Genomic DNA, 13,639 nt, shown 5'->3' with positions numbered 1-13,639 from the left:
ATTCATATTAATATATGTATAAAAATATGAAGGAGGCATATGCTGACTTTGATCGTGAAGGTCGGGAATTCCAGAAATTACTATCAATTTGGGGCTTTCTACTCTAAGCATTATTTTCAGAGGCTGGGCTGCCCTAGATTATCTGATATACAGAATCCATCACAGCATCCCTGCTAATATTTTCAGAAGAGAAGTGAAAGCTTGTGTCCCACTGGTGGCACAGAGCTGTCCTGGCTTTAGAAGGCCAAACCCCTTGAAGTCAGGCATGCTACAGATCTGTCTGCTGAACTCACCCTTATCAGAGAATCACAGAACAGTTTGGGTTGGAAGGAACCTTCAAGAACATCCTGTCCAACCCCTTGCCACAGGCAGGGACGCCTTCCCCTAGACCAGGTTGCCCCAAGCACTTTTCATTGCTTGGATCTGAGCACTTTTCACTCTTCACTCTGGGCAAATCTAAAACCAGCAAAGACTCTTGACTTCAGGTGGGTTCTTACCAATGGTTTCTGCGTCAACTCTTCCCCACTTCCAAAATTCTGCTCAGGTTCGTGGCTCCCAACGCGACCGTCAGCCGGACCTTCCCTGCCAGCACCACGGTCAGCACCACCATCAAGCCGGCGGCGAGTGCCCGTGCCAGAACCACTCCTGCCAGCACCACGGCCCAGGGCAGAGCCACCCAGCCCACCCCGGCCAGCCCCGTGGTCCAGAGGAATGTCACTGCCCAGGGGGCAGCCGGTGCCACCGCCCAGGGGACAGCCGGTGCCACTGCCCCAGGAGCAGCCGGTGTCACAGCCCAGAGAGCAGCCGGTGCCACCACCCAGGGGGCAGCCGGTGCCACCACCCAGGGGGCAGCCGGTGCCACCGCCCAGGGGACAGCCGGTGCTACTGCCCAGGGGACAGCCGGTGTCACAGCCCAGAGAGCAGCCGGTGCCACCACCCAGGGGACAGCCGGTGCCACTGCCCCAGGAGCAGCCGGTGTCACAGCCCAGAGAGCAGCCGGTGCCACTGCCCAGGGGACAGCCAGTGCCACTGCTCAGGGGACAGCCAGTGCCACTGCCCAGGGAGCAGCCAGTGCCACCACCCACACCAAAGCCAGCAGCCGGGCCAACGCCACAGCCCCTGCAGCCGGCGGCAGGAGGAGACACAGCGGTGAGTGAACAGCTCTCCCCATGTGGGCAGTGCCTCCCTCGAGGGTGAACCACAGCAGGCTGTGGCTCTTCCTGCCCTCTGAGAGGATTAATTTGCCCCCAGAGGCCATATTTTGGCTTTAGGTACAAACCTGTGCTGGGTCACTGCCAACTTGTGTTAAGAATTTTGTGCAAAAATGGGTGGGAGACAGGCTGCCCCTAGGCAAAACACAATCAGGAGCAACCCATCCAGCTACAGAGAACTTCTCTTTCTAATGTGGCTCATTTGTCTCCACTACTTCCTCATAGCATCGCCCCTTGGCCAAGCTTTGCTATTTATGGTGGTTCATATAGTGGCATTGTTTGAACTCCTAGCTAAAATGAATAGTTAGTTCATCAATGGATCAGTGTGGAGACCTATTTGGGAATGCCAAGCCTCTTTCATGTGAGCACAGCTCATACAAAGAGGTTTCCCAGGTATTTTTGCAAGGGGGTACAGGCAGATCTGCACTAGCTGAGCAAGGCTAAAAGAATGTGTCCAAGCACAGGGAAGCTCATCCAGTCACTGATAGCAAGTTTCTGCATAAATAATAAATAAGAAGCAATAAATAAAAGCAATCAGCTTTTGCAAGGCTGATGCTTTTATCAGCTTGAAGGGAATAAACTTTTCTGGGTGTTTCCTGCTCCACCAGTCCTTTAAGCAGTGTTTATAAAGGTCTCATCCAGTGAGCTGCCAGAGCAGAAAAACTTTCCATCATAACTTCTTTGACCTGTTAAGCTTGTCATCCCATCTGGAAGTGTTCAAGACCAGGTTGGATGGGGCTTGGAACAGCCTGGTCTAGGGGGAAGAGCCCCTGCCCATGGCAGGGGGTTGGAACAAGATGGTCTGGAAGGTTCCTTCCAACCGAAACTAGTCTGTGATTTTATGTTCACTCTTAGTCAGGCTTGGCTTGAAGGTCTTCAGCAGCTTAGTGAATCCATTGCACCCTAGAGAAGGAAGGATCTGACTGGGCACACTTACAGTTGTTGGGAAAGTGCTGGGGATTTCAAGCTGTGAGAATCTTCTAAAAAAAAAAAAATGGGGCTTTGATTTGCTAGATTGCGACAGATTATTAAAAATACATAAACCACTTGGTGAATCATCTGAGCTGTGGAAAACAAAGCCTCCCCTGAGGTGGCATTTGAGACAGCCAAGTACCAACCTGCCATGGAAAGAAGATTCTGCAGCACTGAGGCACTTTTTTTCCTTGAGACCTTTCCCTCTTCATTCACTGCTTGGTGTCCCTTCTGATTCTGCCCTGTAGCAAAGAGCCACGACATCCAGATCACAGATGTCACCGAGAGCAGTGCCAGGCTGCGCTGGGCCAGCCCTGAGCCACACAGCACCTTTGATGTCACTGTCACCTTGGCCCACGACCACTCCCTGGTGCAGAGGCAAAACGTGACGGGCACAGAGCACGTGATCCGAGGGCTCAGGAGTGGGCACAAGTACGTCGTGGTCATCACTGGCTACCAGAAATCCCATCCCAAAGTAACCTACACAGGGTCATTCAGCACGAGTAAGTGACTCTTAAAAACACGTGGACATTTATTTTTTCATTAAGTGGACACAAAAAGTGGGAGGGGAAAAGAAAAACAAGGGATGGGGAATCAGCTGGCACCAACAATCCCAGCCCTGGCTCTGCTAAGTTGTGTCACCTCATGTCTACCGTCCTCTGCATCATCAGCAGGGTTTGAGACATGGCAAATGTGTTTCTTTGAAAAATGGGAGTTACACTTCAGTGGGGTTAAATCCACACTGAATGTGGGATAATTAAAGGCAGTCCCAGAGTGGGTTTGTTACGTGCTGGAGGGTTTGTACATCAGTGCCAAAGGTCTTGGTGTGGGTCCAGCCTGCACTACTGCAATTAAAAATGAGTCAAACTGGTAAACTCAGTCCAGCCTGATTTCAAAATAAGCAAGAAAAGCTGCTTCCCTGGTAGCCATTCCCATAGCTACTGATTTGCTTCCCACACTATCCAGAAAAACTCACAAAGAAGAGATGAAACAGAAGGTTTAGTCCCTTGGGGATCCAAACTCCATGAATGCAGATCCAATGTGAACCTCACCAAACTCTCTGGCATGGCCAAGTGTTGCTGTCTAAGACACAGCCAATATTTTTTAAATACAGTTGGCACAGAGGTGTCTTGGCTTGGTGGTGTGAAGTTTGTGCTGGTCCTGCTAGTGCCATGTCTGGCTTCCTCTGGCACTTCCAAGACAATTCCAGTGCCCATGGAGAGCCTTTCCTCTGGCTTCAGTGGGTTTGGACTGGTCCCTTACCTTCACAAGCAATAAACATGCCCATAAAAATGTTGAGGAAAGGCATCAGTGGGTAGGAGTAATATTTGCATGTGCTGGATTGGAGCTCCCAATGCCCAGGTAAGCTGTTTTTCCCACAGAATAAATCTTGAATGGGAATAAACTGAGTAGGCAGTGGTAGCAAGCTGTGACTGGACACGGAGTAGGATTTTCCCCCTTACCCACACCCAAACTGTACACTGAAGAAAAGCAAATCCAGACCTTCCTGTGGCTGCAGACCCCTCCTGCCCTCCAGCCCCGTGGAATTTTTTCACCTGTGACAATCCTTCTCATAGCTCCTAGAGGGATGTGAGGCCTGATGGGAGGAGTGTGGTCCAAGAGAGCCCTTGAGGGAACAAGAGGGTACAGATCCATCATGGACTGGCTCCCCTGGGGGATGCCAGTTTTATTCTGCCATCTCTAAGGCCAGGAGACCAAAGCTAAACTGGCTCCAGAGTGGCCACCTCCAGCTCCTGAACCCCTGCCCTGTGGATGCTGTGGGGTGAGTGGGGGCCATCCAAAACAGTCACCTGGGGCCCTGAGGATGCTCCTGTGTGGTGACCCCAAGGATGAGCCCAAGCAGGGCTGGGGACAGAAGGCGATCCCACCCCGGCACAGCCAGGCGGTTGGGAATTACTCATCCCAACAGCTGCCTCCAATAAACATTTCCCATATGTGTGTGCTGGCCTAAACAGATCCAGACCTGGCCTCCACGCTGGAGCTGGGGCCTGGGAGTTTGTTTATGACTCCACTGAGGGTGCTGCTGCTGATGGCTCCCCCTTGACTGACCTCTGCCTCTCCTCCGCAGAGACCCCGGCACAGCCCCAGGTGTCCCTGGCCAACATGATGCTCAACGCTGAGCCACTGGAAGGGCCTGAGAATGGTGAGTGTGGGCCACGGGGGGATTGCTGGGCTGGGGGCTCTCACAGTCCCACTAACACCAAAGGATCTGCAAGTCCTTGGCTTTGATCATGGCCTTGGTGCCATCCTTGGCTGTAAGGGTCGGAGCCCTGCACTGGGGCCTCTGCCTCATTTCATCGGGTGACATCGTGCTCGTCACATCGGTGCTGTCACACTCAGCGGTACCACCGCTGCCACAAACCCTCCTCCAAGGACCTGGAAGGGCTCTCAGCCTTCCTCAAGGAGCACAGCCACTGCAGGCACACCGACAATGGATCTGTCATCCAAAACTCGTCCCTGAACAATCGCTCCCGTGCTTTCCTTTAAACGTCTTGCCTGCGCTGCGGCTCGTTTTCTCCACAGAGTGGTCTGAGAGCACGGGGAGTGCTGCTGCTCAGGGTGCTCAGCCAGGAGCTGTGGAGGGGCTGTTGAGCGCTGGCTGCTGGCGTTGAGTGGGACGAGCACAGATCTCATTCGTGCCTGGCTGGTGGCACCACTGGAGCTTTGTGCAGCAGAGGGGCCAAGGGCTTATGCTGGACCAACTCATTTCTCCTTCCTGCACGACCCATTATCCTTCCCTTCCCATGTGCTCCTGCTCATTTGGCCCCTCTCCCTGGCACTGACATCCCCCTCAGAAGCCTTGTTCCCACCAGGTGACAAACACCCTGTGGTGGCTTTGTTTAACCCCTTGTTTAACCCCTTGGCACCAGCCCTTGGGAAACCAGGCGTGTAGGCTTCTCCTGCTCCAGGGAAAAGGGATGTGCTGTGTGCTTGCCCTGCACTTCCACACAGGCCTCTCCATCTCAGCTCCTCTCGCTGACCCACTTGCAGCAAACACCTCTGCCTGAAGATTTATGGCAGGCAGTAACCTGGGGCGAGCATTCCCCAAGGATGCTAACCCAAAGGATAAAGACTCTAAAGAGGGCAGGGAATTGGGGATGGGTTTAGCTGGGACTCTTCTAGTTCATGGAAGAGACCCATGTGTAAATCTTCCAAGAGACCTTGGAGGAAAGCTCACACTCTGCCCTCCTTATATAGGTAAAATAGGATGGATGGCCCAACATAGCTAATAAAAACTCTGGGATTTGGACCTAAATTATCATTTTTGGGGCAGGAAAGGAACATATGTTTAAATCTTCATTGGGCCTTCACATATACCAGGCACAACATGCTTTTAGAGATAAACACACATAAGGACTACAAGTTACTGCCAGGACAAAGAGCTTTGAAAACAGAGGGGGGGATTTGTGTGAGGGCTCAGTCCTAAGTGCACCAGTGGGGAGTAAGGGGTTCCCACTCTGTTGCTCCAAGGATCTGGGGTTTGGATCTTGGACAAAACCAAGAGCAAGAAGAGGTAAGCTGGAAGCTGGGGAAGGTTTGCATCCAGCAAAGCAAGACAAAACACACGAGAGGGAAATGCCACCGGTCCTGAACCAGGCTTTAGTTTCCCTTTTTCTCTTTTCAATCTCTTTGCTTTTTCAGCTTTTAACCCTCTCAGAGTCACTTAACCTTTGCACCTTTTGCCATGCAGATTGGCCAGACCCTTGCTTGCTGGACTTTGACATGGGCATGCAGTGCAAGGACTATCAGATTGTGTGGTTCTTTGACTCCAAACACAAGTTCTGCAGCCAGGGTTGGTATGGTGGCTGTGGAGGTAATGCCAATAGATTTGAGACCGAAGCTGAGTGCAATAACAAATGCTTAAAGCCATGTAAGTACCCCATGAGGATTCACCCTTTTGCATTTTGTCCTATTGTAAAATGATGTTTGGATCAGAGAGAAAACACAGTTTAAAATCCAAACCCATGCACTTTTTCCTCCTCCAGCAGCGGATGAGAAAGCCCTGCAGCAGCCACCCCTTGAGAAAAGATTATCATCAGGTAACACCCTCCAAAAAAATTTAATCATCACAAACAAAGCAAGCCCATTCTTTCACCTTGACCATTTCACAGCATGCCTCCAAGCCTGTCCAACCCCAGACCAATGTAGCACAGATTTAGTTTTCACTTGCTCCTTCACTCGACCATGCCCTTCCATCTGCTTTGCATGAGCAAGTCACTTTGCATGTGTGTTGTCCCACTAGGACGTGCTGTGTTGGCACAACCTGAGTGGCAAAGCTTTCATGAGGGACCTGGGGTTGCTGAACTGGAGCGTGGCACGGCCCCAAACCAGTTTGTGTTATCTCTGTGTGACCAGAAAGTGCCACAGCTCTGCTGAAATGCAGAGAATTCCCAACATTTCGCTGCCTGTAACCAAAACACCTGATGGAAGGTGGCTCCATGGGGCTCAGGTATTCCATGGAGATGTTTTCCTTCATCACCAAAACATAAAAGTCAAGCTTGAGGGAGGAGCCCCCAGGAAAATGGTCATGCACTCCTCTCCTCAAGGAGTTTCTGAGGTTGAGGGGTTGTATTTGCAAACCTCTTCAAGACCTGGGAAGGGAGAAGAGGCTTGAAATCAGCTGTGTTGGTTCAGCAAGAGGTTGGGATGGGAACAGAGCCCAAAAAATCCTCATCAGAGCAGCCTCCCCCTCGCAGAGGTGTTTCAGGGCCCTTTGTGGAGCTGGGAGAGAAACCAAGGAGTGAAGACAGCTCTGGTACTGAAACGCAAGGCTTTAGTCCTTGCAGTGGCATGACAGGGTTTGAAAAGGCAAATTACTGACCCTTCCACCTCATTTGACTTTCTTAGGTTTATTTTAGCATCCTTAAATCACGCTTGGGAATTTTTGTCACTGGCAGCCCTGCAGAGATGTGGCGGCAAGGAGGAGGCAGCCACCACCAGCCACAGAGATGTCTGGGGTGGCAAAAGGGGATTTCAAGGTGCTTTGGGGATGCAAACAGGCATCATGGATCCTCTGGCTGTAGTCTGAGCACTTTGCTGCTGGAGGAAGCAGCACAGGGCTTGTGCAGGACCTGCAGCTTCACTCCAGAGCAGGATTCCACCCTCAGAGAGCAGGGAAGCCTCCCTGATGAGGTTTTCTCTGGAGGGCGCGTGTTTCTGCTAGCCCTGTCCCACAGGCCAGCCCCTTCTGATCATTGTCACATGCCTTGATGATGTTTCCAGCAACTGTTTCTGAGGCTAAAGTGATTTTTCATCAACTTGGCACCGCTCTGCCCTAGGCACAGAGCCAAGAAAAGCAGCCGAGGGGCCCTGGAAGGATGTTCAGGTCTCTGCCCACTGTGCTCTGCTCACTTTATTCCCTTTCCATTTTCTGCAAAGCCAGAGCTTGAATCCACATGGAAAATGGACATAGGAGTTCAACGCAGCTCAGCTTTTAGGGTGCTAGGCAGTGGCTCAGGCTCTGGATTCAGCCCATAGCAGGTGCAACACTGAGAAATGAGTTGAGCTCCCAAACCTTTGGGCATTTTGGGTGCAAAATCATGCACCAGACCCACTTCCCTTTTGAAGCCTTTTAAATGCTGTGATCCCCTTGAATTATGGACTTTTTATAAAATTTTTCATGTGTAATGTGGAACTTGAGGCATGGGGTTGGCAGTGCTGGGGTAATGGTTGGGCTCAAGGGTCTTACCTTTTCTAACGTTAATGATTCTATGTTTTGGGGTTTTTTTCAAATTTTTATTAACTTTTTACCATGACAAACATAACTCTTAGGTGTAACTGAGGAGCCCAGGCACATTTCTCCATGGGATAACTTAGAACTCTGTCTCTCGATGTCTTTTCAACCTGCTACAGCTTAAAACATATTTTAACTCCCTAGCTCTTGCTCTCCATCAATTCTTGGAAATTTTTGGGTAAGCTTTTGTTTAATTTCAGACTAGGGGAAAATTAGGTTATATTTGGAAAAGAAATTCTTCTGATTAGTGTTTCAATTTGATTCCTGTGCAGGGTTTGGGGTAAAGTCATTCCTCTGTTCACATCTGCTGGATTTCAGTGTTTTGGAAGGTGGAGAAAAGGGAGATGGGCAAAAGGTGGAAAAAAGGAAATCTGAATATAAAAAAGGCAAAGAGCCTGCCTAAGGCCTTGGGAAGTTTTTGGCAGTAGGAGCCCAAAAGCAAAGCTGAACTGGAGGGTCAGTACTGATTTCTGACTCCCCCTTATCTGTGGTGTTTATGCTGTGCTGAGCAGAGGTGGCATGAGCTCCTTCTGCATCCCTGTGTGAAGGGAGGTGTGTGTGACCTGATGGCAAATCAGTGGCTGATGTCAGATATTTTTTCAATTTTTTTTTAATTATTTGGCAATTTCATTTTGCCACATCCAAGCACTTTGTTGTTTTGCTCCCCGCTCACCCAGCAAGGGATGCAAGATGCCATGTGCATGTGTGGTGGACTCAGGAGCATCTTCACATGGAAGATTTCTCTTTTCAGAGGAAGACATGAGTCATTTTAGTGGTGCCAGTACTTCTTCCCTTGCAGCCCAGCCAGTCCTCCCCCAGTCCTGAGACCTGCCAACTCACTTCCCACAGATCCAAGGGATTTGCAGACAACCACTGCCATGCAACACGCTTTCTTCACCGCTCCTGGATGCATGGCAGTGACACAGGAGGCAAACTTGTGCACCAGGGTTGGTGACCAACAGGGAAAGAGGTTCTCTATGCAAAGAAAGAGATGGGATTAAGTCACAGGAAATGCGCTCAGTCCGTGCTGTGGATGCCCTTTCTCAGCTTGCATTCCAGCCCTGCCCTGCAGACACACTCGGAAAAGGCTGTGCTTCACCCAGGAGTGCTGCTGACCACTGCTGCTCCTGCTTTTCTCCACAGTCCTGGATATCTGCCGGCTGCAGAAGGACGAGGGCACCTGCAGGAACTTTGAGCTGAAATGGTACTACGACCCCGAGACCAAGAGCTGCGCCCGCTTCTGGTACGGCGGCTGCGGCGGCAACGAGAACAGGTTCAACACGCAGAAAGAATGTGAAAAACTCTGCGTCCCTGGTAAGAGGGGCTCAGCCAAATCCCTGGCACTCCCACCCTGCTGCACGGGGTTGGACTCCTGGCAGTTACCTCGTTTCTCTTCCCTCCATATGCTGCAACAAAACCTTATTTATTCCTTCCTTCTCCACCAGGTACCATCAACCCCGGCGTGGTGACGACAATAGGGACATAGAGCCAGGGGCCGGCCAACACTTACCTCTGAGACAGCATCACCTTTGCCACCTTGCCCCTATAGAAGCTAAGGGTATAGACGACCTTGCACTGTAATATTTCATGCTTTTAACTCCCAAGCAAACCCTGAGGAGAGGGTTTGGCTGCATGACCTATCAATATGGTGCTAAACTGTTTTGTGGACTGAGTGCTACACGTGCCCGGGTTATATTGTACAGCTTCAACATTGCCAAATATTTACCTAAGTGCAGACTGTTATTGTCTCTCAACATGTCTCTAAATTAGCCTTTTTCCCCCCCAGTTCTGGCCGTCTGCCTATCTAAGGCACCCTAAAAATGAGTTTAAAAAAAGGAAAAAAAAATCATAATAGTTTCACTGCAACTTGTTACCTGCTTGCTTTTATCCCTCTCATAACTGAATGTAACTTTACAGGGGAAGCCTTTGTGTAAGAGAGTGGCTGATTCTGATAAACAAGTGATTCCATTTTCACTCTTCCTCTTTTATTTTTATTTTTTTTTTCTTCTTTTGCTGGATTTGATCTCAGACTAGATCTCTTGTATGCATTTGTACCACATGTGGCCAACCGAACTAGCAAGGAAAAGGAAGCAAAGTTTCCAAATGCAAATGCACTGCTGGGACCAAGGCCTCAGTTAACAAATCCTTAAATTGTGGTGTAGGATGCCTCTGGCATTCTTCTGATGTTGTATGTTTTATAAAATACAAAGCAAAACAGTCTGGGGAGGGGGGAGCAGTGGGAGGGACTGGGGTTTTATTTTTATTGTGGATTCCGTGTCTGGAAGTCTATACAAAGAACTTTTAAATAAAGTCTAATGGAGGTTTTGAGAAACTCAGAGGTTTGTCTTTGTTAAAGCCAGTGTGGGCATCAATGGAATAATTTTTCAGGGCCTGGAGAGCAATTATTTGGAGGGGGAATTTGGGAAAATTTTGGGAGGGGTGATCCTATTGTGCTTCAAAGGGAGGATAGATGAAGTAAGGGTATTCAAGGGGACAGCACTGAGAGGCTGCTGGCAACCTGGAGATTTTCAGCTTGGAAAAAAGGTGGAAACAGAGATGTCTTGGTTGTGAAATCTCCATCCTGAAGGAATTTAAACTCAGCTGGACATGGCATGGAGCAACTGGGCCTCAGCCAGTCCTGCGTGTCCCTTCCAACCTTTGTGACTCAATGACCCCATAAGTATTTTCATCTGTCTCCTTCACTTTCCACAGCCATGATTTTTACCCTTCCTGTCCTTCTCTGAGCTCACCCAAGAAAGATTAAATTCCCAGAAACAACGCACATTTCCCTGCCCCTTCAAAAATCCCCCCTGAAAGCACAAAGCAGATGAAAGTGGCCACCCCAGGGCACAGGGCAGCTCTGGGCTGTGGGGCTGACGTCCTCAGTTTCCCTGAGCCTCTGTTGTTCACAGGCAGGGCTTGATAATGCTGCCCATGGCCTGCTGGACGTGCCTGGAAGGAAAAATGGAGCCTTTCAGGCACATGCCATGGAGAGAGCAGCTGGAACACCAAAACCAGGGCATTGGTGAGGGAGAACTGGGAGAGGGCATTGCCTTCCGGGGAGCTGGGCTGGATTGGTTAAACCCTGGAAGGGAGACCCTTGCAATTCAGGGCTTATCCAGGTGTTCTTCCATGGGTCAGGGTGAGACTGTCACGAGGAGAAGGCCACCTGGTGCTGTCCTGCTGCTTTCTGAAGCACTTCAGGCAGGTCCCCATGGGCCACGACAGGGGACGTTCCACGTGTGCTGCACACACAGCAACGATGCCCTTGGCAGCACCTCCCAGGAGGAGGATTTGCCCTCCACAGCACCACTGCAAGACTAAATTCAGCCGGTGTGACCCCTCAGGCTTCTTGTTCAGTGCTGCACACCATCCACAGGGTTCCAAGGGCCTCACCCTGGCTCATCCAGGGAGCAGGAAGAGCTGGCAGGGCTGCTCTGGGCTTTGTCCTGGTGGGGATTTACAGTTCAGGCATCCCAGTCTTGGCATGAGGAGCAGCCCGGATCCCAGAACTTCCCGTCAGCACCGAGCCTCTTGCGTGGGGACAGGGGACAGCTCGGCTGGGGACGAGCCAGGCCGTGGCAGCTGAGCTGGGGAAGCTGCGCTGTTTATTTGGCACCTTCCCCAAGCACACCACAAGGGCTTCATCAGAAAACGAGGGGAATGGGTAAATGTTATTTATTTGTTATTGTAACTGGCTCTTGCAGTGGCTACGAGGGGCTCGGGTGCCTGCCCTGCTCCTCACGGTGCACCAGGCATGGCCGAGCCCCCCTTTTCTGCTCTCACGGGGTTTAAAAGCTGCACTTGGGTTAAAGCGATCCTTCCCTCCGTCCTCCCACCCCTTTGCAGCGCGGGAGAGGTTTTTCCCAATGCCTGTTTCCCGGGATAGCTGCTTTCCACGGCCCGTGCAGCCCTCCGGGATGCCAGGGCGCAGCAGCATCGCTCCCGGGCAGGGAGCTCGGGAAGGGGCCCCGCATCCCCTCCCATCCCCGGGGCGTCCCGGGCGCCTCCCGAGCCTTTTAAGGCAGCGCGTCACGCCCCGGGCCCGCGGCCAGCGGCCACGAGGGGCTGCGCATGGAAGTCATCGCAGCTGGGAGCGCATCTGCCAGCGTGGCTGCGGGACCAGGGCGGCGGTAAAAATAGCCCAGCCTGGCCCGAGCCATGCGCTCCGCTCCCGGCTGCCGGGGAGAGACCGGGATCCACGCCCTGCTGCTTTTGGGGCGGCCTCAGAGCCCCCCTTTACGCAGGATTTCTTCAGTAGATATCCTGCATTAAGAATGCCCTGGCCTTGGTTCAAGAGGTACAGCCTCGGTCTTACAGGAGGGGACATGCCATGAAAGACAGACTCCAGCCTAGAATTCCCCCTCCAGCTGACGGCACGTTGTGAGATGAAAAAGCGTCCCAGGAATTGCTCTGAATCTCTGGAGTTCTCCAGGATTGGGTCAGGGTGTAGGTTGAGGTGACCCTGCCTCGGGGACCTGCATAAAGTCCAAGTGAGCCTTGAATGTCATGATGTGTGCTCAGATCTGAGTGGATTGGGACAGTGATTCTGTCCCAATGAAAGAACCACACAATGGTCTGGGTTGGAAGGGACCTTAAAGTCCATCCACTGCCAACCCCTGCCATGGGCAGGGACACTTTCCTCTATCCCAGCTTGCTCCAAGCCCCATCCAACCCAGCCTTGGACACTGCCAGGGATCCAGCTTCTCTGGGCAACCTGTGCCAGGTCATCACCACCCTCACAAGAAAGAGTTTCTTCCTATTATCCAATCTAAACCTACTCTCTTTCAGTTTGAATTCATTCCCCTTTGTCCTGTCACTGCATCTCTCTTGTATTGTCCCTTCAGGTCCTGAAGGGAGATGGGTGAGGTACAAACAGCAGAGCCACCAGCCTTTATTTTACCAGGGAATTTCCTCATGGAGCATTTCACAGTCAGGCTGCCCAGAAGAAGCCACAAAATCCTACACTCCCTCCTACACCCACACTTGCTACTTAAAGAGTGGTAGTGGACAAACTATTAGACATAGTCACTCTCAAATCTCACTTTCTCCAGTTGAAATCCAGAGGGTTTTGGATGACTCTGCCACCCTTGGAGGTCAGAAAGCCAAAAGTCTGAGGGTGAGATCTCCAGGGTTCAACCCTAGAGCACAGACATAACCACTTATGGCACCAGTGGTGTCATAAAAACGAAGAGCAGGATGTGTCCTAGAGTTCAACACTGAAGCCAGACCCTTAAATTTAGGACAGCATCAACATTTAATGCTTGGTTATGTTCCCTCAATACTTCAGCTTTGCATTTAATCACAGCCTTCTAGGGAGACCTTTACAAGGAGAAGCAAAGTGGCTCTGACACATTTTATTAGCCACTATTAAATTTATTACATCAGTGAAAGAAGCCAGTCTACAAGTCTGTAGATGCTCAGATGTACCTGCCCAGATCCTCCCTTGGTTTTCCAGCAATGCCCTACACAGCCAGTGTTGACATTGCTGGGTCAGGAGTTCAAGGAAAACAACGTCTTCCATCCTGGGCATTCCTGGAAATTAGGACGGTGTCCAAGTGCTTCAGCAGAGATGCAGATTAACTTGGAGCAGCTGAGCCTGCAGCAAAGGATCCCAGGATAACTGGGATGGAAATGTGTGCATCTCCTCATCTGGGCAAGGAGATACTGCAACTCCCAACCCCAAAATCATTGGATTAAG

The 13,639-nt window shown here is 51.0% G+C and overlaps 1 protein-coding gene across 7 annotated transcripts in view; it reads left to right on the top strand.

Annotated features, from left to right (window-relative positions):
* Nucleotides 1-10,274, top strand: part of COL6A3 (collagen type VI alpha 3 chain) — a 58,553-nt gene extending 48,279 nt beyond the window's left edge. For 5 of the 7 annotated variants that reach the window (XM_063400028.1, XM_063400027.1, XM_063400024.1 and 2 more), the window contains 7 exons: nt 545-1,149; nt 2,432-2,686; nt 4,273-4,347; nt 5,896-6,075; nt 6,191-6,244; nt 9,082-9,252; nt 9,384-10,274. In XM_063400028.1, coding sequence (XP_063256098.1) covers nt 545-1,149; nt 2,432-2,686; nt 4,273-4,347; nt 5,896-6,075; nt 6,191-6,244; nt 9,082-9,252; nt 9,384-9,424 — 1,381 coding nt within the window. In that variant the 3' untranslated portion in view covers nt 9,425-10,274. The remainder of the gene's footprint in view (nt 1-544; nt 1,150-2,431; nt 2,687-4,272; nt 4,348-5,895; nt 6,076-6,190; nt 6,245-9,081; nt 9,253-9,383) is intronic. The other 2 variants (XM_063400025.1, XM_063400026.1) reach the window with 2 other exon arrangements.
* The last annotated feature ends 3,365 nt before the right edge of the window (nt 10,275-13,639 follow it).

This window comes from Prinia subflava, chromosome 6, assembly GCF_021018805.1.
Source record: "Prinia subflava isolate CZ2003 ecotype Zambia chromosome 6, Cam_Psub_1.2, whole genome shotgun sequence".
NCBI lineage: Eukaryota > Metazoa > Chordata > Aves > Passeriformes > Cisticolidae > Prinia > Prinia subflava.
This window is presented reverse-complemented; position numbering and strand designations above follow the sequence as displayed.